General features: G+C 38.3%; 1 protein-coding gene across 22 annotated transcripts in view; it reads right to left on the bottom strand.

Moving 5' to 3' along the window:
- The window catches only part of TENM2 (teneurin transmembrane protein 2), a 1,510,370-nt gene that overhangs the window by 274,285 nt on the left and 1,219,222 nt on the right, over positions 1-16,863 (bottom strand). For 17 of the 22 annotated variants that reach the window (XM_074551980.1, XM_074551988.1, XM_074551987.1 and 14 more), the window contains one exon: positions 15,755-15,838. The exons of the other annotated variants lie outside the window; for them this stretch is intronic. In XM_074551980.1, coding sequence (XP_074408081.1) covers positions 15,755-15,838 — 84 coding nt within the window. The remainder of the gene's footprint in view (positions 1-15,754; positions 15,839-16,863) is intronic. 22 annotated transcript variants of the gene reach the window in all.

Raw genomic sequence — 16,863 nt, 5'->3', positions numbered from 1 at the left:
TCTGTAAGTCTGCTACTGCTTAAATGAACTCTTTAAGATGCAGGGGAATACAACTGTGGGGGAGAGGGAGAGAAGGAAGTGAACTGGAGAGTTCAGCAAGGGAAAGGAGCTCAGCACATCAGATACCCAGGCTTGTTGACAAGGGAGCTAAAAACACAGAGAAGGAAGAGCTGAGACTCATGGATTTACTTTAACCAGAGGATGATAAAAAGCACCTGTCTGCTGACTCAGGGATCAATGTGGAAAACACAAGCCTACCTGGCTGAGGAATTCTGGCCAAGATCAGACACAGCAAACCTGCTGTGCCCCTACACACATCTAACCTGCTGAAAGTGAGACAAACCAACACTGGAACAACTTGTGTATTTTCATTTTATTACTTCTTTTCCCTGTTTCATTTACTAACATCAGGATGACAAAGTCTCACAGCACCAGTGGAAATTCAGATGGTAACATGCAAACAATGTTTTTTTGTGCTCTGTGTTAAAGATGCCAGTTAAACACTGCTCTAGACGCTTGCATTCCCTACACAGCATGTGAACACTGCAGTGACATGCCTTGAGTCAGGCACAGAAACAGGATTTCAGGAGACATTTCCACACACAGGTTGCCAACATCCATCTCCAAGTTACTGTAACTAAAAACAAAACAAGGGGAAACAGCCACAGTTCACCAAGTAAAGCTGAGGAAGTCAGCCCCAAGAACCAGGACCAAGGATTACATAAATGCTTTGACAACCAACATGTTTGAAAAAGGAAAATAAAAGCACATTTGTGAGAGGAGCAAGAGAAACATTGCACTCAATGCTCAGGATTTCTTCTGGACAGTCTGTGAGACAGCCTTGACTGTGGAACCAGGAGTGCCCAAACTGCACAGAATGACAGCACCAAACAAACTGGAAACAGCTTCCTAACAGTGAAAACCAACCAACCAAAACTTCATTGTGCCTGTAACACTCAATCCTTTTTCTTTTTTTTCCACACAGAGTGAGGCTATTGTACTCTGTCTTTGTCCAGGCTCCACCAGTGTGATAATGTGATGTTGCTCTAATTTAACCTCATTATTCTTTTGTCTTTCCCAAAGAAAAATGCCACTTCTCTCCTTCCCTTTGAGGCTTATCTCAAACAAATGTCTTTGCTCTTAATGAGACCAATCCATATGTTTGCTCCTGCATATTGTGCTCAGTTAATGGGAAGATTTTTCTAACACCATAAAAACTCTTCTATTATTTGTCCCAGGCAGCTTTGTGTTCAGTAACTGCTGTAACTGTTACCTTTGACAAAACGTCCCACATCCACTATGTTCTGCTTCTGAATAGTCATCCTTCCCTTGAACTCAAGGTTATTTATGTCCCTTCAGCATATGTACATCTCTTTTCCTCCATTTACTTTATCATCTATGTGGTTAAAAAACTAAATGTATAGTGAAAGCATTGATCAGGCAGCCTGCAGCAAAACACTACATATCAATTGATGCATCAAAACTATAATATAGGTTATTTATCAACAATTAAACTTTGAAATATTTGCTTTTCTGATTACCAATAAATCAACAGATAGTCATCAGGAGAAATCTCATTGTTTACTTTTGCTGTTGTCTAGCTAGTAATCAATGAACAAGAATGTAATTAGGCATGCTAACTACTCAGGACATTTTTTCAGTAAAAACCAGAAAAATGTACAAAAACAAGATAAAGCCAACTAGATTATTGTGAGTTTTATAAGTGTACACACACACTATAAAAATACAAAATTCACTGAAATTATTTGCTGATCTTCTAATGTGTAATAGCTTAATGACTTCCTTGATTTAAAAGTAGACCCCTGCGGCTCCAACAAGGTGCTCTGGCAGCCAGACAGGACCCTGATATCATCAGGTCTCTGACACAGCCCTGTTTCCACGCCATGGCACCTTGCTGCAGAACTGAGTGGCACAGAACAGCAGCCCTGCACTCCCCATGGCAGAACAAGATGAATCCTGGGGAATATCTGGTGTTATCAGGCACCCCATGTGGATGCTGATGTTTGTTGCTGCTTTGCTCACAAAGGAATGCAGAGGAGCCCTAGTGGTTTACATAATATTCCTGATTTTCTTTTTAAACGGATCTCCTGTCTCTGTAGGCAAAATACACGACAGAACACAGGAGCTCACAGGATTGATTCAAACCCTTTGCATACAGGATGCATAACAGCTGTTTTGCTTTAGATTACAGTGAACATGGAACAATTTAAATTCAATTTTATCTTTTAAGCTTAAAAGCAGTGAGAAATGTCTTATGAGCACTGTTAATTCAGTTTTCTCTCAAGTCCTTTCCCCATCAGACAAATCTGAGTTCTCCCAAACACTCTGGCCCATTGTAGTCTAAACACTACTACATTTTTTTTGAGCAAGTTTTCAATTCCTCATGGTAACCTGCAACTGTGACAGGTTACTAAAACAACTTCCTTTTCCAGTGGGATGAAATATAGAAAGAGAATACATGTTTCTTCACAACGGGCTTAACACAATTATTAAAACATCACCTTTTACCAAATCCCCTTGTTTCAGGCAGGCTTATGGAACTTATGTGATCACATTTTATTTTCTCAACAAATAAGAGCTCAGACTAGAAGCTGGAGAATTTTTACTACAGTTTGAAAACATAAATCAAACAACAATTAACCCCTCTCACAGCCTCCCTGCATGGGGCTGCAGTAGCCATCCAGTAACCATAGCTACTCATTTCAATGGAAAGAAACTGCTATGAATAACAATGAAACCATAAAATATGTCCTGAAGAGCAACACCAAATCCTGAAAGCTAGGAAAACCCTCCCAATGCAAGGGAAAAGAACATTGGCAAAACATTTTGGCTTGATTTCCCACAGACCTACTTATCTTTCCAGTAATACATCCCAAAAGTACACATGGCCATCCATGTTGGGACACCAACAGAAGAATTCACCAGCTTGTTTTTGTCAGAGAAATAGCAAAAAAATTAACAATCTTTGCCACAACCCCCTTACATCAGGTATGTCAAGTAACATCTCTGGCACAGAACATGAAGGGAATGAAGGAAACAGTGTGTTAGTGCCTTGTGAAATGCAGCACAGCACCCAACTCTCCATTGCAAATTCACATCAAACATTCTGAGGCTGAAATGTTGCTGGGGTGCTGGCAGGCTGCCAGTCTGCACAGCAATTATCACTGCCCACCTTCCCTGGCACCTTGCACGCGTCCTGAAGATGTGCCACCACACAAACATCAGCTGCTTCTCCCCACCACAACGTGGGAGGGACAGGAACACTTGCAGCTCGTTAATTACTTACTTACAGAGGGATTTTAGTATTTTTAATCCTGTTTATGTATGGAACCGACATCACATTCTGAGGCAGTGAATCTTTTGTTGCAAATAGCAACAGTGCTGCCTTTAAAGCCTGCGCATCTGGGAAAAAACAGCAGTTTATCATCTGGCATCCTCATACAGTTTAATGTCTGACCAACACAGAAGTTGCAGTACTGCTATCTCATGTGCAGCACAGCACTTAGTGATCACATGAGATTTTTCGATGGTATTATAAATATACGTGCTAGGAAATACTCTGAATTTGGGGTTTGTTTCAGAATGGTGGGTCTGTCCCTCTTTGCTACTCACACTGCTGGAATAACCTGAAGCACTTACAATGGACCAAGCAATGATCTGGGCTCTGAACAGATGAGAAGTTCCAAAAATGGTATCAAAAAACTCAGTAACGGAAGGGCCTATACTCAGGTCAAGATTATTAGGATTTCAGGAAACAAATTACAGGTCTCACACAAATTAATTATCTCCCTTCCAAGTCACAGGGAGATCATTAATACAGACTTGTAGAACAATTAAGTTGAAATGGACCCCTTGAGGTCATCCAATAGAATGCTCTGACCCCAAAAGCCAATCTTGAAGTTACATAAGGTTAACTCCTCACTCAGCTCATTCCTGAACACCACATTTTGCAACCTCAGATATCTATTTTTGGTGCCTCAAATAGGAGCAGAAAGAAAGATGAGCTGAGCGCCCCCACCTTTGCTACTGATGACATAAGAGGTGTAAATTTTGCTGGCACAAGCACATGGGGCCCACATTCAGACTTCAGCAACAATCAGCATTCTACCCTATGCACATTATGTATCTATGTTCAGACAAATTATGCAACGTGCCGTTATGTGAATAATGGAGGTTATTTCTAGAACTTAGACGTTTTTTATTTACCAAAATCCATCTGAAATAGCTGACAGCAAGGCACAATGTTCAAGTGACTCCAGCATCAGAGCTTCAGGCATTGGGATAAACGTTTCTCTCTGTCAGAGCTGGTGTGATCATAACTTACTTGTAAATCAGGAACACTGTTTCAAAGCTTGTTTACTGAGTGATGAAATCACATCTTCCTGGTAACCCCAAGCATGTCATTTATCTATTTATCTCCATCAGAAGAAAGCCTTTAATGAACATAAAGGAAGTGTCACCACTTATCATTAACAGGAAATCTGCCAGCAATCCTCTCCCTATCTGTGTGTGACACAGAGGGGAAGGAAGAGAAGTGTGAGCATATATTAATATGAGCATATATAAAAGCAATAGTTGCCATTTTCACATAATAAAATATCTTTGAAAAGTGTGAGTTAGAAATAAGGATTTGCCTTCTCCATTTATTATGTTTTCAGCAACTCTTGCACATTAACTAATATTGTCTTCAATTTTCTATTGGTATCTAAATGCAAATCTTGCATTTTTTCAAAATGAACTACTGCATTTACAAGGAATTGTAAATTCTAATATTGACATTTCTTTGAGGTCAGGTTTTTTTTTCCTTTAGAAAGAAAGAAATGAAGAAATAGTAATTTGTCACATGACGTGACTGAAATATGTGCTGCTTACACCAACACAGAGCAGCAGGTGCACTGTGCCTGAAATACTCCCTCCTATTACTACTTGCCAGGTAAAATTTATAATACATCAGGATGAAAATTAAAGTAAGATTGAACAACCTCACAGAGCTACAGGACTACAGGGTTACAGGTGTTTAAGTACAGACAAATTGGGAAGAATTATAATTAAAGTTCCAGTTCTACAAAACATATCAAACTGTCAAAAGCCTGCTCAAGCAACTTCATAGGAATAGTTTGAATAGCAATATTCAAGGAAAAAAAATCTGCTGAGGCTATTTGAAGGCTCAAAGTGTAGTACATAGTCAGCAATGTAACTGAGTGTATGAACACCTCAGTACGAGACAGAAAATAAAAAAAATAACAATAACAAAACCCCAAAACCCACAAAAAATTCTGCCAAGAAAAACCCCATCCTGACCTAGCTGCAGGAATAAAGCACCTTGGATTAACTTAAGATCTGGCAGGTAGTTAAGACTCACAAGGATCAATATCCTGTGCTTCCAGGGCTCTGGAGCACACAAATACCAGTGTAGGTAGAGCTACTTTAGGCAGCACTATCCAGGAAGGGCCAATGCTGTCCTTAAAAGCAGCCAAGAGAATGATTTATGTGCTTGGCTTGTGCACTAAACTAAAGGAACCACATATATGATATTTCCAGGGGAAAAAAACAACAAAACACAACAAGAAAAAAACCTCAAATCAAACAAAAACAAACGACCAAAAAATTCTAGCACCTCAGTACTCTTCCCATCCATATATAAACTGGGTTCTTTCAACACAGTTCTGTTCACTTTTGATTCATTTTCAGCTCTAGAGTATTAATTGTTGAGTGCCTTAACTAGCTGATTGAAATTCAATACAAAGTGCGTGCTGCACTCCTTCTTAAAAACTTCAGTTTATTGAAGAAGAAATTACATGAAACAGCTGCTGGAGTACATTTAGCACACAGTTTATATCTTGTGTGTGTTTATCACAGATTACCTACACACTGTGGCTGGCCATGGTCGCTCAGCAGAGCGGGACTTGTTCTGCAGAGCAGATCAGGGCCCTTTGCCTGCCCTTCCATGGGATTTGGGAACTCAACACCTCCTCACCCTACGCCAGCCTTGGATCAGGTGAGCCATGCTGAGCAATGAGGGCACTGCAAAGGCTGCAGATTTGGTGAGGTGGGCATAAACAATTCATAAAGGACATGCACATCTCATATTGAACAACACAAATTCACTAAAACCAGGGCTTGCCTCTTTAATGGAATTTGTTTCTCATGTCAGAGCGCCTGCAGCACACACTGATGCTGGTTTTCAGCTAGCAAAGAAGTGCCACAGAGTTTATTCCTACCCAGCCTTCAACAAAGCACCTATTAAAGAGCCTAACTTATTTGAACTCTACATTTTCATAATAATCATCAATGAACTGAAAGGACACATCAGAAATGATAAAAAATTGAAAAAAACCCATCATTCTCAACTACCTTGCTTTCTTTAGGAAGCACACTCAGCATAAAACATTTCAGTGTACTTCTGGACATGCAACCTTTCCCCATAATGGAAGAAAAACTTTGTGTTTGCATCCTACGGTTATGAAAAAGCAACAGTTTAAACCCAATCTAATTTTACTGCCTCTTTAATTGCACCTTCTGGTGCCTCACGCCTGAGAAGTGATTTACGTTTAAGCTGATAGGTTCAAACACTGCTTCAACAAATTAATGGCTGAGAATTACCCACTCACTGAACCAGAGCCAGGGTTTGCTGACACTCACAAACCTGTGCCTGCACAGGAGCAGCAGCTGAGCTCTGCCACACAGCACCCAGCTAGGAGATGGCACTGGGGAGCCAGAAAATGCAAGGTGAAATAGAAAAAAATAACCTCGACTTCTGATAGCTGGGGCTTATCAAGATGCAAATGATGAAATCAGATTGTTTATTTATTTTTAGCCCACATCCCTCAATATGAAATTCAGCTTAATTACCATATGTCTGTGACAGTAATAATTGCCACATACAAGATACAGAGGAAAAGGAGACATGCAGTTACTATGGAGGAAAGAGAAAAGCTGACAGAGATCAGGTTCAAAAGTTTAGATCTTTCCGGGAATTCAGAAAGTTAGATTCTTTACATTTTTCTCTTAGAAATTAAACAAGAATAGAACTTATATCATATATATCTGAAAAACAAAACTGAAGTTCTGTTACGCATTGCTCCCCAACTAAAATAAGTGTTCCTCTGTGGCTATTAAGTGGAACCACTTCAAGAGTTGTGCCTGTGTTTCCCTGCTCTAAGCACATAAGGCAAGAAAGGTTTCTCTGCGCACAGGCTCTCACAGCACAGCTCAACACCAGGTTCAGGTTAGAAAAGCAAGAACTAAAGAATAATTAAAGCAGGTATTTCTATATTGAGAACAATGAAGGAAAAGGAATTTCTAAATGCTAATTTGATTGTCATGTAAAACAATGGTCATAAGCAGAAATCTAGACAGGGAACCAAATTTAGAACTTCATTTAAATTAATTAAAAGCTGAACAAGGAATTCAACTACATGCACATATTCAGAATACAAAACCACATTTTTCTGTATTAATTTGATGTGGAAAACAGAGCTAGGAAGATTGTATAACAGCAGCAGCTGTTTTTATGCAACATTTCTTGATTCATATGAAGCAGCTCAGGTGCTTGGATTTTAGTGATTTCAAATATTGTCCAAACAGATCTCCATAAGTATTTATGTATTTGTGTACCCACACCTAAAAGGTATTTCTCTCCTTTCTCCTTACTTCACATTTAACTTTGAGACAATTTCATTTCTTCTATCACCACGGATTAGGAAGGACAGATCTGAAATCAGCACAGTAAAGGAAAGCAAATAGAATTTACATTTTTTGTAACTGTTAACATCTGCAGTGCTTTTCACATTATTACTGCTTCATTACCTAAGCAGCAGTACTGTATTAACCACTCTGGGAAGTGACATTGCCTGACATGACATTGCTTCCTGACACCACACTTGGCCATCTGAGTCACCTGCAATGGAATGCCAATACCGCACATCACACAAGTGACTCAGAAAATGCAGAAGTTGATACAAAACACACCAGTTTTATCTATCTTCTTTATCTAAATTTATCCTTATCCATCTTATTCCTAAATCTACCCAAAACATTTTTATCTCAATTCTTCCTCTGCAGAATTTGCATCTTAGAGCCTTTATTACATGTAGCAGAACTGCACAACCAGGGCACTTTTGGCCTTGATATCCTAGTTTAGTCTCAATTTCCTCCTGTATTCAAGAGATTGTTGATACAAACCCTAACTTTAAGCTGCAAATATGCTGATATCAGCCTGTAAGACATGAGCTCACATGCTCTTTACAAAATTTAAATCAGACAATGTTCAGAAATCAATCCAGAGTGAAGCCAGTTCTGAGTCAGATCCAAAAGCAAAGAATTCAATCCTTACTGCCACAAGTGCAGTGACGTTATTTTGATAAAGCTTTCTGTGACAATGAGGAGTGATGGTGACTAAACGAAGAGATGCCTTTTATTACACTGAAAACGTCAATTCCAGAGACTAAAGCAGGCCCTTGCTCAATCCCAGCTCGTGGCTGTTCAGCCTGTGCTGTGTAAGAAGCTGCCAGGGAGGGTGCACAAGCTGTTTTTACTGCTGAGAAAAGAATCAAGAGATGTTCACCTAAATGGTGATCTTGTCACAGGATACACAAAGTGAAATTCAGAACCCAGACAGAGGAAACATCTCCAACTAATCCGAAGAATTACCAAAAATCCTTCAAATGGAAAAAGAAGGGAAGGCAGTAGAAGAGTTCTGCCCTAAAAATGAATATTCTACAGTGCTTGAAGGCAGAAGATTTTGCAGGCTGGATAGGTAAGAAATGAAGATTTCTGGTTTGTAATGAGAAACAATGCACCTGATGCTTTTTTGTCCTCATTGAAGCTCATTTACTTTTCCAAAATGCACTCAATTTCCCACTTCCACCTGCTATTTAATCATATCGAAATCATGTTTTACTTTAGAAAAGGATTATATCAGTAATTTTCATTAAGTCCTTTCAGGGCCCTCCTGGCATTAACACCACATTCAATATTTCATTAATTGGGACCAGGTAGTTCAGGCCATGTGGGATTTGAGGCACAGTATTTCCCTGTGCCAGACTTGAACTGAGAAAGCTTCTATTCTAAATAAGTAAAATCAAGCATGGGCAGATACTGAGCATAAGCAATAGAGAAAACTCTCTCTGAAGCACATTCATGCTGCTGAACCATCACACAAAATCTAAAAAATTATACAGGATCAAATACCAACTCCTAATGATGCTGTTTAGGGACATAAGTTTTGAGGAAGCATGAAAAACTTTTATCAGCTGTGTCTGTAAGGCTTAACAACAGGAGGAATGCTTTGAATTTGGTTGCAAATGCTAAGCTCACTTATCCCAACAAGGAAATGTATGTCAAGACATGACCTATGTGAGTCAGCTTTTCACCTCTGCTTATTGTCCTAAACAGATTTCAATCTTCAGATCCAATCAGACCACCCACTACATTTCTATCAAAATGCTTGGCCTTCCACTGACAACTTGTGAGCGTAGTTTTGCATGGTTAAAGCAAAAATCTTTAATAAGCAGAAGGGTTTTCAAGTCGCATAGTCCAAAACCATGTGCAGCCATCATTTCCTCATTGCTTCTCCATATTTTAAATACCCTGTAATATATCATGTAATCTGTTAGAGGCTATAAAAGTTTTGCCACAGATGCAAACCCAGATTGGAATAAAGCACCTTCACTTCCAGTCCCTAATCTAAACAAAAGAATTTTTATAAAAGCAAGCTATGGATATTGATGAAAAAATCTCTGTTCTGACCTGCCACACTTTTACCTTTAACACTGGATTGAAGTAAACCTAAACTATGGAAATATGGCATGAGTGTAAAAAATATACATATAATTTATATTTTAAGTCAGTCCTTGTTATCTCCCTCCTTATTCAAGTTTCACAGCATACATATGGGTATGAATAAGCAAGGGATTTTTCACCCTTACTTCAGGAACAGCAGCTTGAAAAATGTTTCTGATTACCATAAATGATAATACACGTACATAAGGCTGTCTTTCAAAGAGGTTTGATAATTCATAAATGAAATGTTTACACAGATGAGGTCAGGCCAAAAGGTCTGTAATAGAAGTATTTAACGGATGTAAATCTGTTCATCACTGCTAGGGAACATGGGATGACTTCAAATATTCACTATTCAATGTACTTGAGCAAATTGCATGAATTCTCATTCCAATTTTTAATTACTATGCAGTCTGTAAAGACAAAAAAATCAAGAGTCAGATTGCTCTTTTTTTCTTTTATCAGAACAATTAACATTAATGACATATTACTCACAGCACTTCTATGCATTCATTATCAAAATAATATATTTAATGAAGTCTGAACAACAGCATAACAATAACTACAGGTACAGATGTTTACCCTTACAAATATTTCTATCAATATTTTCTTAGCCAGTGTTCATCAGGAGCTAAAGCAAGGCTTAACAAAACAAACAAAACCCCAAGCAATTCCTTTAAAAAAATATTTATAGCGTGTTGGCTTTTTTCCCCAGATGTAATTTTCTTCTTGGACTGTATAGAGCTTTACTTACATAACTCAGTTTTTGTGGTTTTATGAAGACATAAAATGAGGACAAGGATTTCATACCATTCAACAGACCCCGGTGGCCCAGGAAGGAAAGACAATGAATTTGTTTTCACTTGAAACTTTTAGACAGAATCAGAATTCATGTTTCCATCCTGGTTTTTCACCTACCAGAGAATAACATGACCAAACGTGGTTTGTTTTTCTTTTTTTTTTTTCCTCTTAGGGTTTCCATGGTTTTAATTTCTATCTCAATCTTAAAATTAAATATTAATAATTAAAATTAAATATCCAGCCATCCACATGGAGATGCAGACATTTAGTTATTTGGATTTATTAAAATCTCCTCACACTGATAACAGCATCGGGACGTACGATTTGGCAGGGTAAACACAGGTTTAACAGCCTAATTGCTCGGAATTTTGCGGATCATTATGCTAATGCCTCTGCAGCAAAGCGCTAAATCGGAATTCCCATCACAAAGAATTCTCCTTGCTGACTGAGGAGGGAAAACTGGGACATCCCGGGGTGATGGGAAGAGATTGCTCTTCAGGGACACTCGAGGGGGATTTTCAAACCACAGGACCACCGAGCTCTGCCAAAGGGAAGAAAGCAAAGCCCGACAGAAAACATCAGGAATTACAACTTTGTCAGGCACTCAGACAATGACACTTGTGGTGCTTGGGGGCAAGATGGATTCATGGAGCTCTACAGGACACAGACACACTCTATGCAAGCAAACAACTCTGCATGTACACACAATTTTGTATTGTCCAAAACTCAACTGAACCTTGAGCTAACCCCATTATTTTGCTCTCCATGTCCCACAGTACATTATGCTCCCTTAAATATGTTCTTTTATGTAAACAAATCCAACCCTGATCCCCCAGGACACCCAAACCTGCTCTGACCCCACACCCCCAGACTCACAGATGTCCTAAAAACCAGGCTTGCTTGGAGAACTACGAATATCTTACTGGCAAGGTTTTTGTTTTGGTAAAATAAAGGCCAAATGAGAAGTCTTCCATCATAAATATGAATTTTGAAAGAACAAATATAATTTGAAATTTTTGATCCAACAGTAAACAAGGTCAAAATAAAAAAACAAATAAAAGCTATCAACACAGTTTGTTGGCTCCTTATGGCACTAATATTTTCTTCAGTTTTCTCAAAAAGTTTTGTTACTGTTTTCTCGGATCCTGTGTCCACATTTAATCACCAAAAATGCACCTCCACCACACAGCAGATGTGTCATTAACTATTTCTGAAAAAAGGTGAAATAAAATCACCCAGCATGAGAAGACTATGGAATAAGCCAACATTAGCAGATGGTGTTTATTTTGTCACAGCTCCTGTTAAAAATTGTCACCTATTTCATCAGTATCTTTGAGGTAGAAACTTCATGCAAAAAGTGAAAGAGCTGCTTTTTCTACGCTGTCACAGAACTCCTTAAAAAATAAAATGTTTTCTGTTTGTAGCTTCTAATTTTTAGGACATGGTGCATTACACAGGAGATCAATTTGTGTAAATCTGAGGTGATTGAGAGCTTTGCCAGCAGCTCAGCCCTTCATCACACAGCCTCTTTTGTTTCTTAAGCAAATTTCAAATCCTTTATTTCCAATACTGGTGCTGTTCAAATTCTGTAACATGGCTCCTAGAAGAGGCACCTGTTAGAACTGTCTGCTTGTTTTCTTCTAGGACTCTTTCTTCAGCAAGAGTTTTACTTCTCTCTCAGGACTCTCTATATTCTTGCTATTTTATTTTATCACACACTTTTGCCTCTGTGGTTTGCATTCTCTAGCTGACAGTTTCTTAACAAAACAGTTCCATGAAGAGTAATTGCACAACCCACAACCCAGATTTGGCAATTTTAACAAATCACTGCTAAAATCCCATGATAAACCCAGGTCTTGCTTGTGTTGTTTTGAAAGAACACCTACTAGAATTTAAACCTAAAAATCCCCTGTTAGTGCACTGCAATATGTTTGACTGACTCAGTCCTTTCCCCTTCACTGCCAAGCCTTCAAGTTCAGGCTGGTTGTACACCCTAGACCAGGAGCTGACCCTTTTGCCTTTGTCACTTAATGAGGCCTTTCAGGGTCTTATTCACATCATACCCCAAACAGCACCCTTCTACATTTCTTTATATAAATAAATATAAATATATATGAATGCATATAGATACATACACACGACATCATACTTCTAGAATGCTTAAAAAACATAAATCATTCTGAAAAATAGCTGAAATTTTGTTACATTATTTTACAGCTCTGAAAATAAGCCAGGGCTGGTCTGGTTGTTTTGTTTGTTTTTAAGCCTAAATTCTTATTTTGACATAGATATGAGATTTTGGGGGTGGTTGGGGTGGGTTGTTTGTTGCAGTTTTTAAAATCTACTAAAAATTCTTCTTCCAGAAAAGGAGCACTCAGAAATGGTGAGATTTAGGATTACTCCAAATACTAGTAAGGGGAGGTGTTTTTTCTGTAAGACAATTTTATTCTCTTTCCTTCCAGAGCCAGACCACACATCTGACAACAACCCTCCTGCCTGCATTTCTGAGCCACTGACCATTCCAACTCCCATGCTCAGCACTTCATCTCCTTTTCTGTGGCTGCACCAGCGGCATCTCTGACCTCGGCAAAGCAAAGGCAGAGCAGATCAAGAAACCCATCATTTCATTAGAGCACTGCAAAGCAATCCCTGCTCTACATGAGCACACATGAGCACTGGGTTCCTTTGAAATGCAAAGTCTGAGGGCTCTTCTTATGGTGACACAAAAAGTCCTCTGCTGTTGACACAACACTGAAAGCTTTGCAACACTATTTGGATGCATTCTCAGCCAGCTGAGGCTTTAAACCAAGGTTAGTGCCATCTGTCTGGTTTTGGCAGCATCCAGATTGATGTAGAAAATCCTATGGCACTGTTTGAAAGCAGCACAGATAAAGCTTGCTTTTGGTCAAGTCCCTGGAATTATTAACATCAAAGATTTGGCTGATAGCACCAGGCAGCACATCTGGGTCAGCAAACTCACTGCACCTTTCTCACCACATTTAGAGCATTCTACAAATAATTTCACTACACAATCAGATTTAGCATGTCCAAGGAACAAGACTCAAAAGTCATAAAAGGTACTGCTTTCTTGTTGCTTGTCTCAGTTCAATTATTTTCTTAAATGCAAGTTAAATCAAGCCCATAGCCAGCATCAAGTATTTTTGAATTGTGATATAGTTATTAGTACATTTCCACATTCTTCTTACTTTCTAGATCCCTGAACAAACACAGTACCAAAAATTAAAAGCAATCTATCAATCAAATATATTTGAATTGGGAAGAGTATCAGGTTGCAAGGAAAAAGAAGCAAACCAAAAGAGAAACAGTATTTTGTTTCTATAAAAGCCTCAAAGCTTCAAATGAGAAAAGACATTGCTCAGTTAGATGCAATTTGTTAGGCAAAACCTGTCTGTGATCCTGGAAAATGCATTCAAGCATTTTCTTTGAGATAGAGTAGAGCATAAATAGCATAACCCACTCATTTCACCTGTGCCAAAATCCTCCTGCAACACCAATAATCACGAATGCTTCAGAAATGCAGAGATGTATACAGGATTACTTCTGTTCTTTACTAATTTCATCTTTACTACCAACCATACACACAACACCTTGGGCAGTTTTTAGCATTGTACATCAGCACTATGGAATTTAATTACTCTACCAAAAGCTCTGGCTCCCACTCTTCTAAGAAGCATGGAAACACAACAAACAGTTCTTATCTGCTGTCTGAAAACACACTGAACACCCATGGGCTGCACTGACTAGGAAATGGTCACAGATGCTCAGTTCTTTCCAGAATTTAAGAAACCATTCCACTATTTATCCAGACACTGACTGAGATTCAAAGAAAAATGCCATTCACTAGTTTTTACCAAAAATCAGGCAATTATGGAAAGAAGTACATCAGAAAATGAGGGTAATGAGAAAACCTTGGTTTATGTCTCATTTGAATATTAAGCAAGCAGAGTATTAATCCTGGTTAGGGCCCTCATCTTGCAAAGCATTTACTTAAATGCTTAAAAAAAAAGTCCAAACAGAAAGGCATCTTTCATGTATGTACTAGGTAAGAGGTGCAGTGGAAGAAAGGAATGAAATAACAAAATCCATCTTTCATCTCTTTAGGCAATCAAACACAAGGTAAAGTTTGCCAAGTCAAGGAAAAAGGGCTTTATCAAAAACAGCTGATACTATAGTTAGCATAAGTGTACATATCCAGTTAATGAAAATAATTCTTGAATTACAGAAATATCAAGATTCCGAAGATGTCACCAAATCATTCTCTTTGAACTAAAATTCCTTGAGATGTCTTTTGATTTATATTACTACAGTCTGGCAACTTTTCCTTTTTCTAAAAAAGTGCATTGCAGATTTTTTTTCCCCCAACATCCTCTTCTTCCCAAAGGAGTTTTGCTCTCAGGGAAGCAAAAGTCTAAGTGTGTGTGGGGAACAGTGGTACTTCAAAAACCCCTGGCTGGCAATGCACAATTCCTACAAACCCACAGAAACCAACAAGTCCCTGACTTGCACAGCCTCTAAGACACAAAACTTCAGGGGCACATCAAGTGTGGCTCTCTGAATCTCCTATTCACATCAAAAGAATTCAAATCAAGACTGAAGATGCAGAGTCACCACTAAATCTTTCACTCAAAAGTCTGATTGAAGAATCTCTGCAGAATCTTGTGTCCCATGCAAACCTTTATCAATGGAATACAACATAAGCAATTGCCTTGGTGAAAATACAGGTGCAGGTACCATTTTGTTTAAAATTATGCCTGTGGCTACCCAGAGCTGGCATCTCTTCCATGCCTCAGCTCTCCTCCTCTCATGGGATGAGCCCCACATAACAAAGCACAATCAGCTCAGGGAAAACAGCTCCTTCACCACCCAGCCCAGTGTCCCACTGAAAAACCCCTAAATTAGTTCAACCCAACCAGGAAGGTCATACTGAACAATGAGATAGAAATGAGTAGTAGAGATCAGGTTTATTCAACAGAATAGAAATTCCCAGTAAGAAATAAGCAACCAACCAAAATCCCACAACACATAACAAACAGAACATAGAACAAGATTAAGCACTGCACAACATACAAGTTCTAAACTAGGTTCTAAGTTGACAAGGAATACAGTTTAAGCAAAATAAAAACCTTACGTATTAGAGAGTTCTTTGTCTCAGCCAGCTGCTGCCAGCTTGTCTGTCTGTCTTTCAATTTCTCAGAAAGGTGTGTGTGAAAATCTAAATGAAATAAAACAAATAACATTTTAGAGATGGCTCTTCTCCTTTTCTTCCATTCCATTCATCTTTGGTACAACACAGCCAATAGAATGCTTCACCTCCTCCCACCCAAAGCATTCCTCAATAGTTAGTAAAATACATTGCTTTTCATTATCTAGAGATTAAGAATTCTTTTATCTTGTTATCAATGACATAAAAAGGCAGATTGAGTAGCAGTAGTTTGGTGCAACCTTGCTTTGCAGGCAGTCCATATACCCACTCTCAGCATCATTAACCACAAAAAGGCCTGAGTGCATAAAAATCTCTCTAAAATCTCTCTTTGGGTAGAACTTTACCAAAAGGCCAGCAGAGTTTCCATACAGGCTGTACAGGAGGTGCTTAAGTTCACACTGACTTATTTTCAGCGTACTATCCATTACTCCTATAGTCAAATACATACCATTACATCCTTTTAAAAGATAATTTTTGTTCCCTAAAAACAGACTCCTTAGATAAATTTGGAAAATGGACACTTACAGCCATAATAATAATTTCCTTCAAGTTTATTGCAGCAGCATTATTACTTTTACATTGACTCTCAACATAATCAAGCTCATTCTGCTGCATCTCAACTAGACAGGAACCAGTGAAACTCTACTGTTGCAAGGAGATTATTTTGTCTTTTCTGTCTTATAAAAACTCTCCATCTTTATGAAAACAGATTTTAATGCTTACATAGAAAAAACCCCCTTTACTTTTGAATTTACTCTCTCTTAGACTAAAATAATGAACTAAAATAATCCTGGATTTTGAAAACATGACATAATCAAGGAGTCCTCTTACATTTGAAAAGCTTGAAATCAATTGAGAAGTATTATTGAATTTCATAATAACATTAGGAAAATTTTCAGATGTAGCAAACAGGAAATATAAAACCTATTTTTATTTATTTACATTATTTTCCTTGTAAAAACCAGCAAGACAAGACGACCAATAATTAATGTATGGTCACTCTAATTCTTGTTTTCCACTGGAAAATAATTTTA

Source organism: Zonotrichia albicollis, chromosome 15 (assembly GCF_047830755.1).
Source record: "Zonotrichia albicollis isolate bZonAlb1 chromosome 15, bZonAlb1.hap1, whole genome shotgun sequence".
Taxonomy (NCBI): domain Eukaryota; kingdom Metazoa; phylum Chordata; class Aves; order Passeriformes; family Passerellidae; genus Zonotrichia; species Zonotrichia albicollis.
This window is presented reverse-complemented; position numbering and strand designations above follow the sequence as displayed.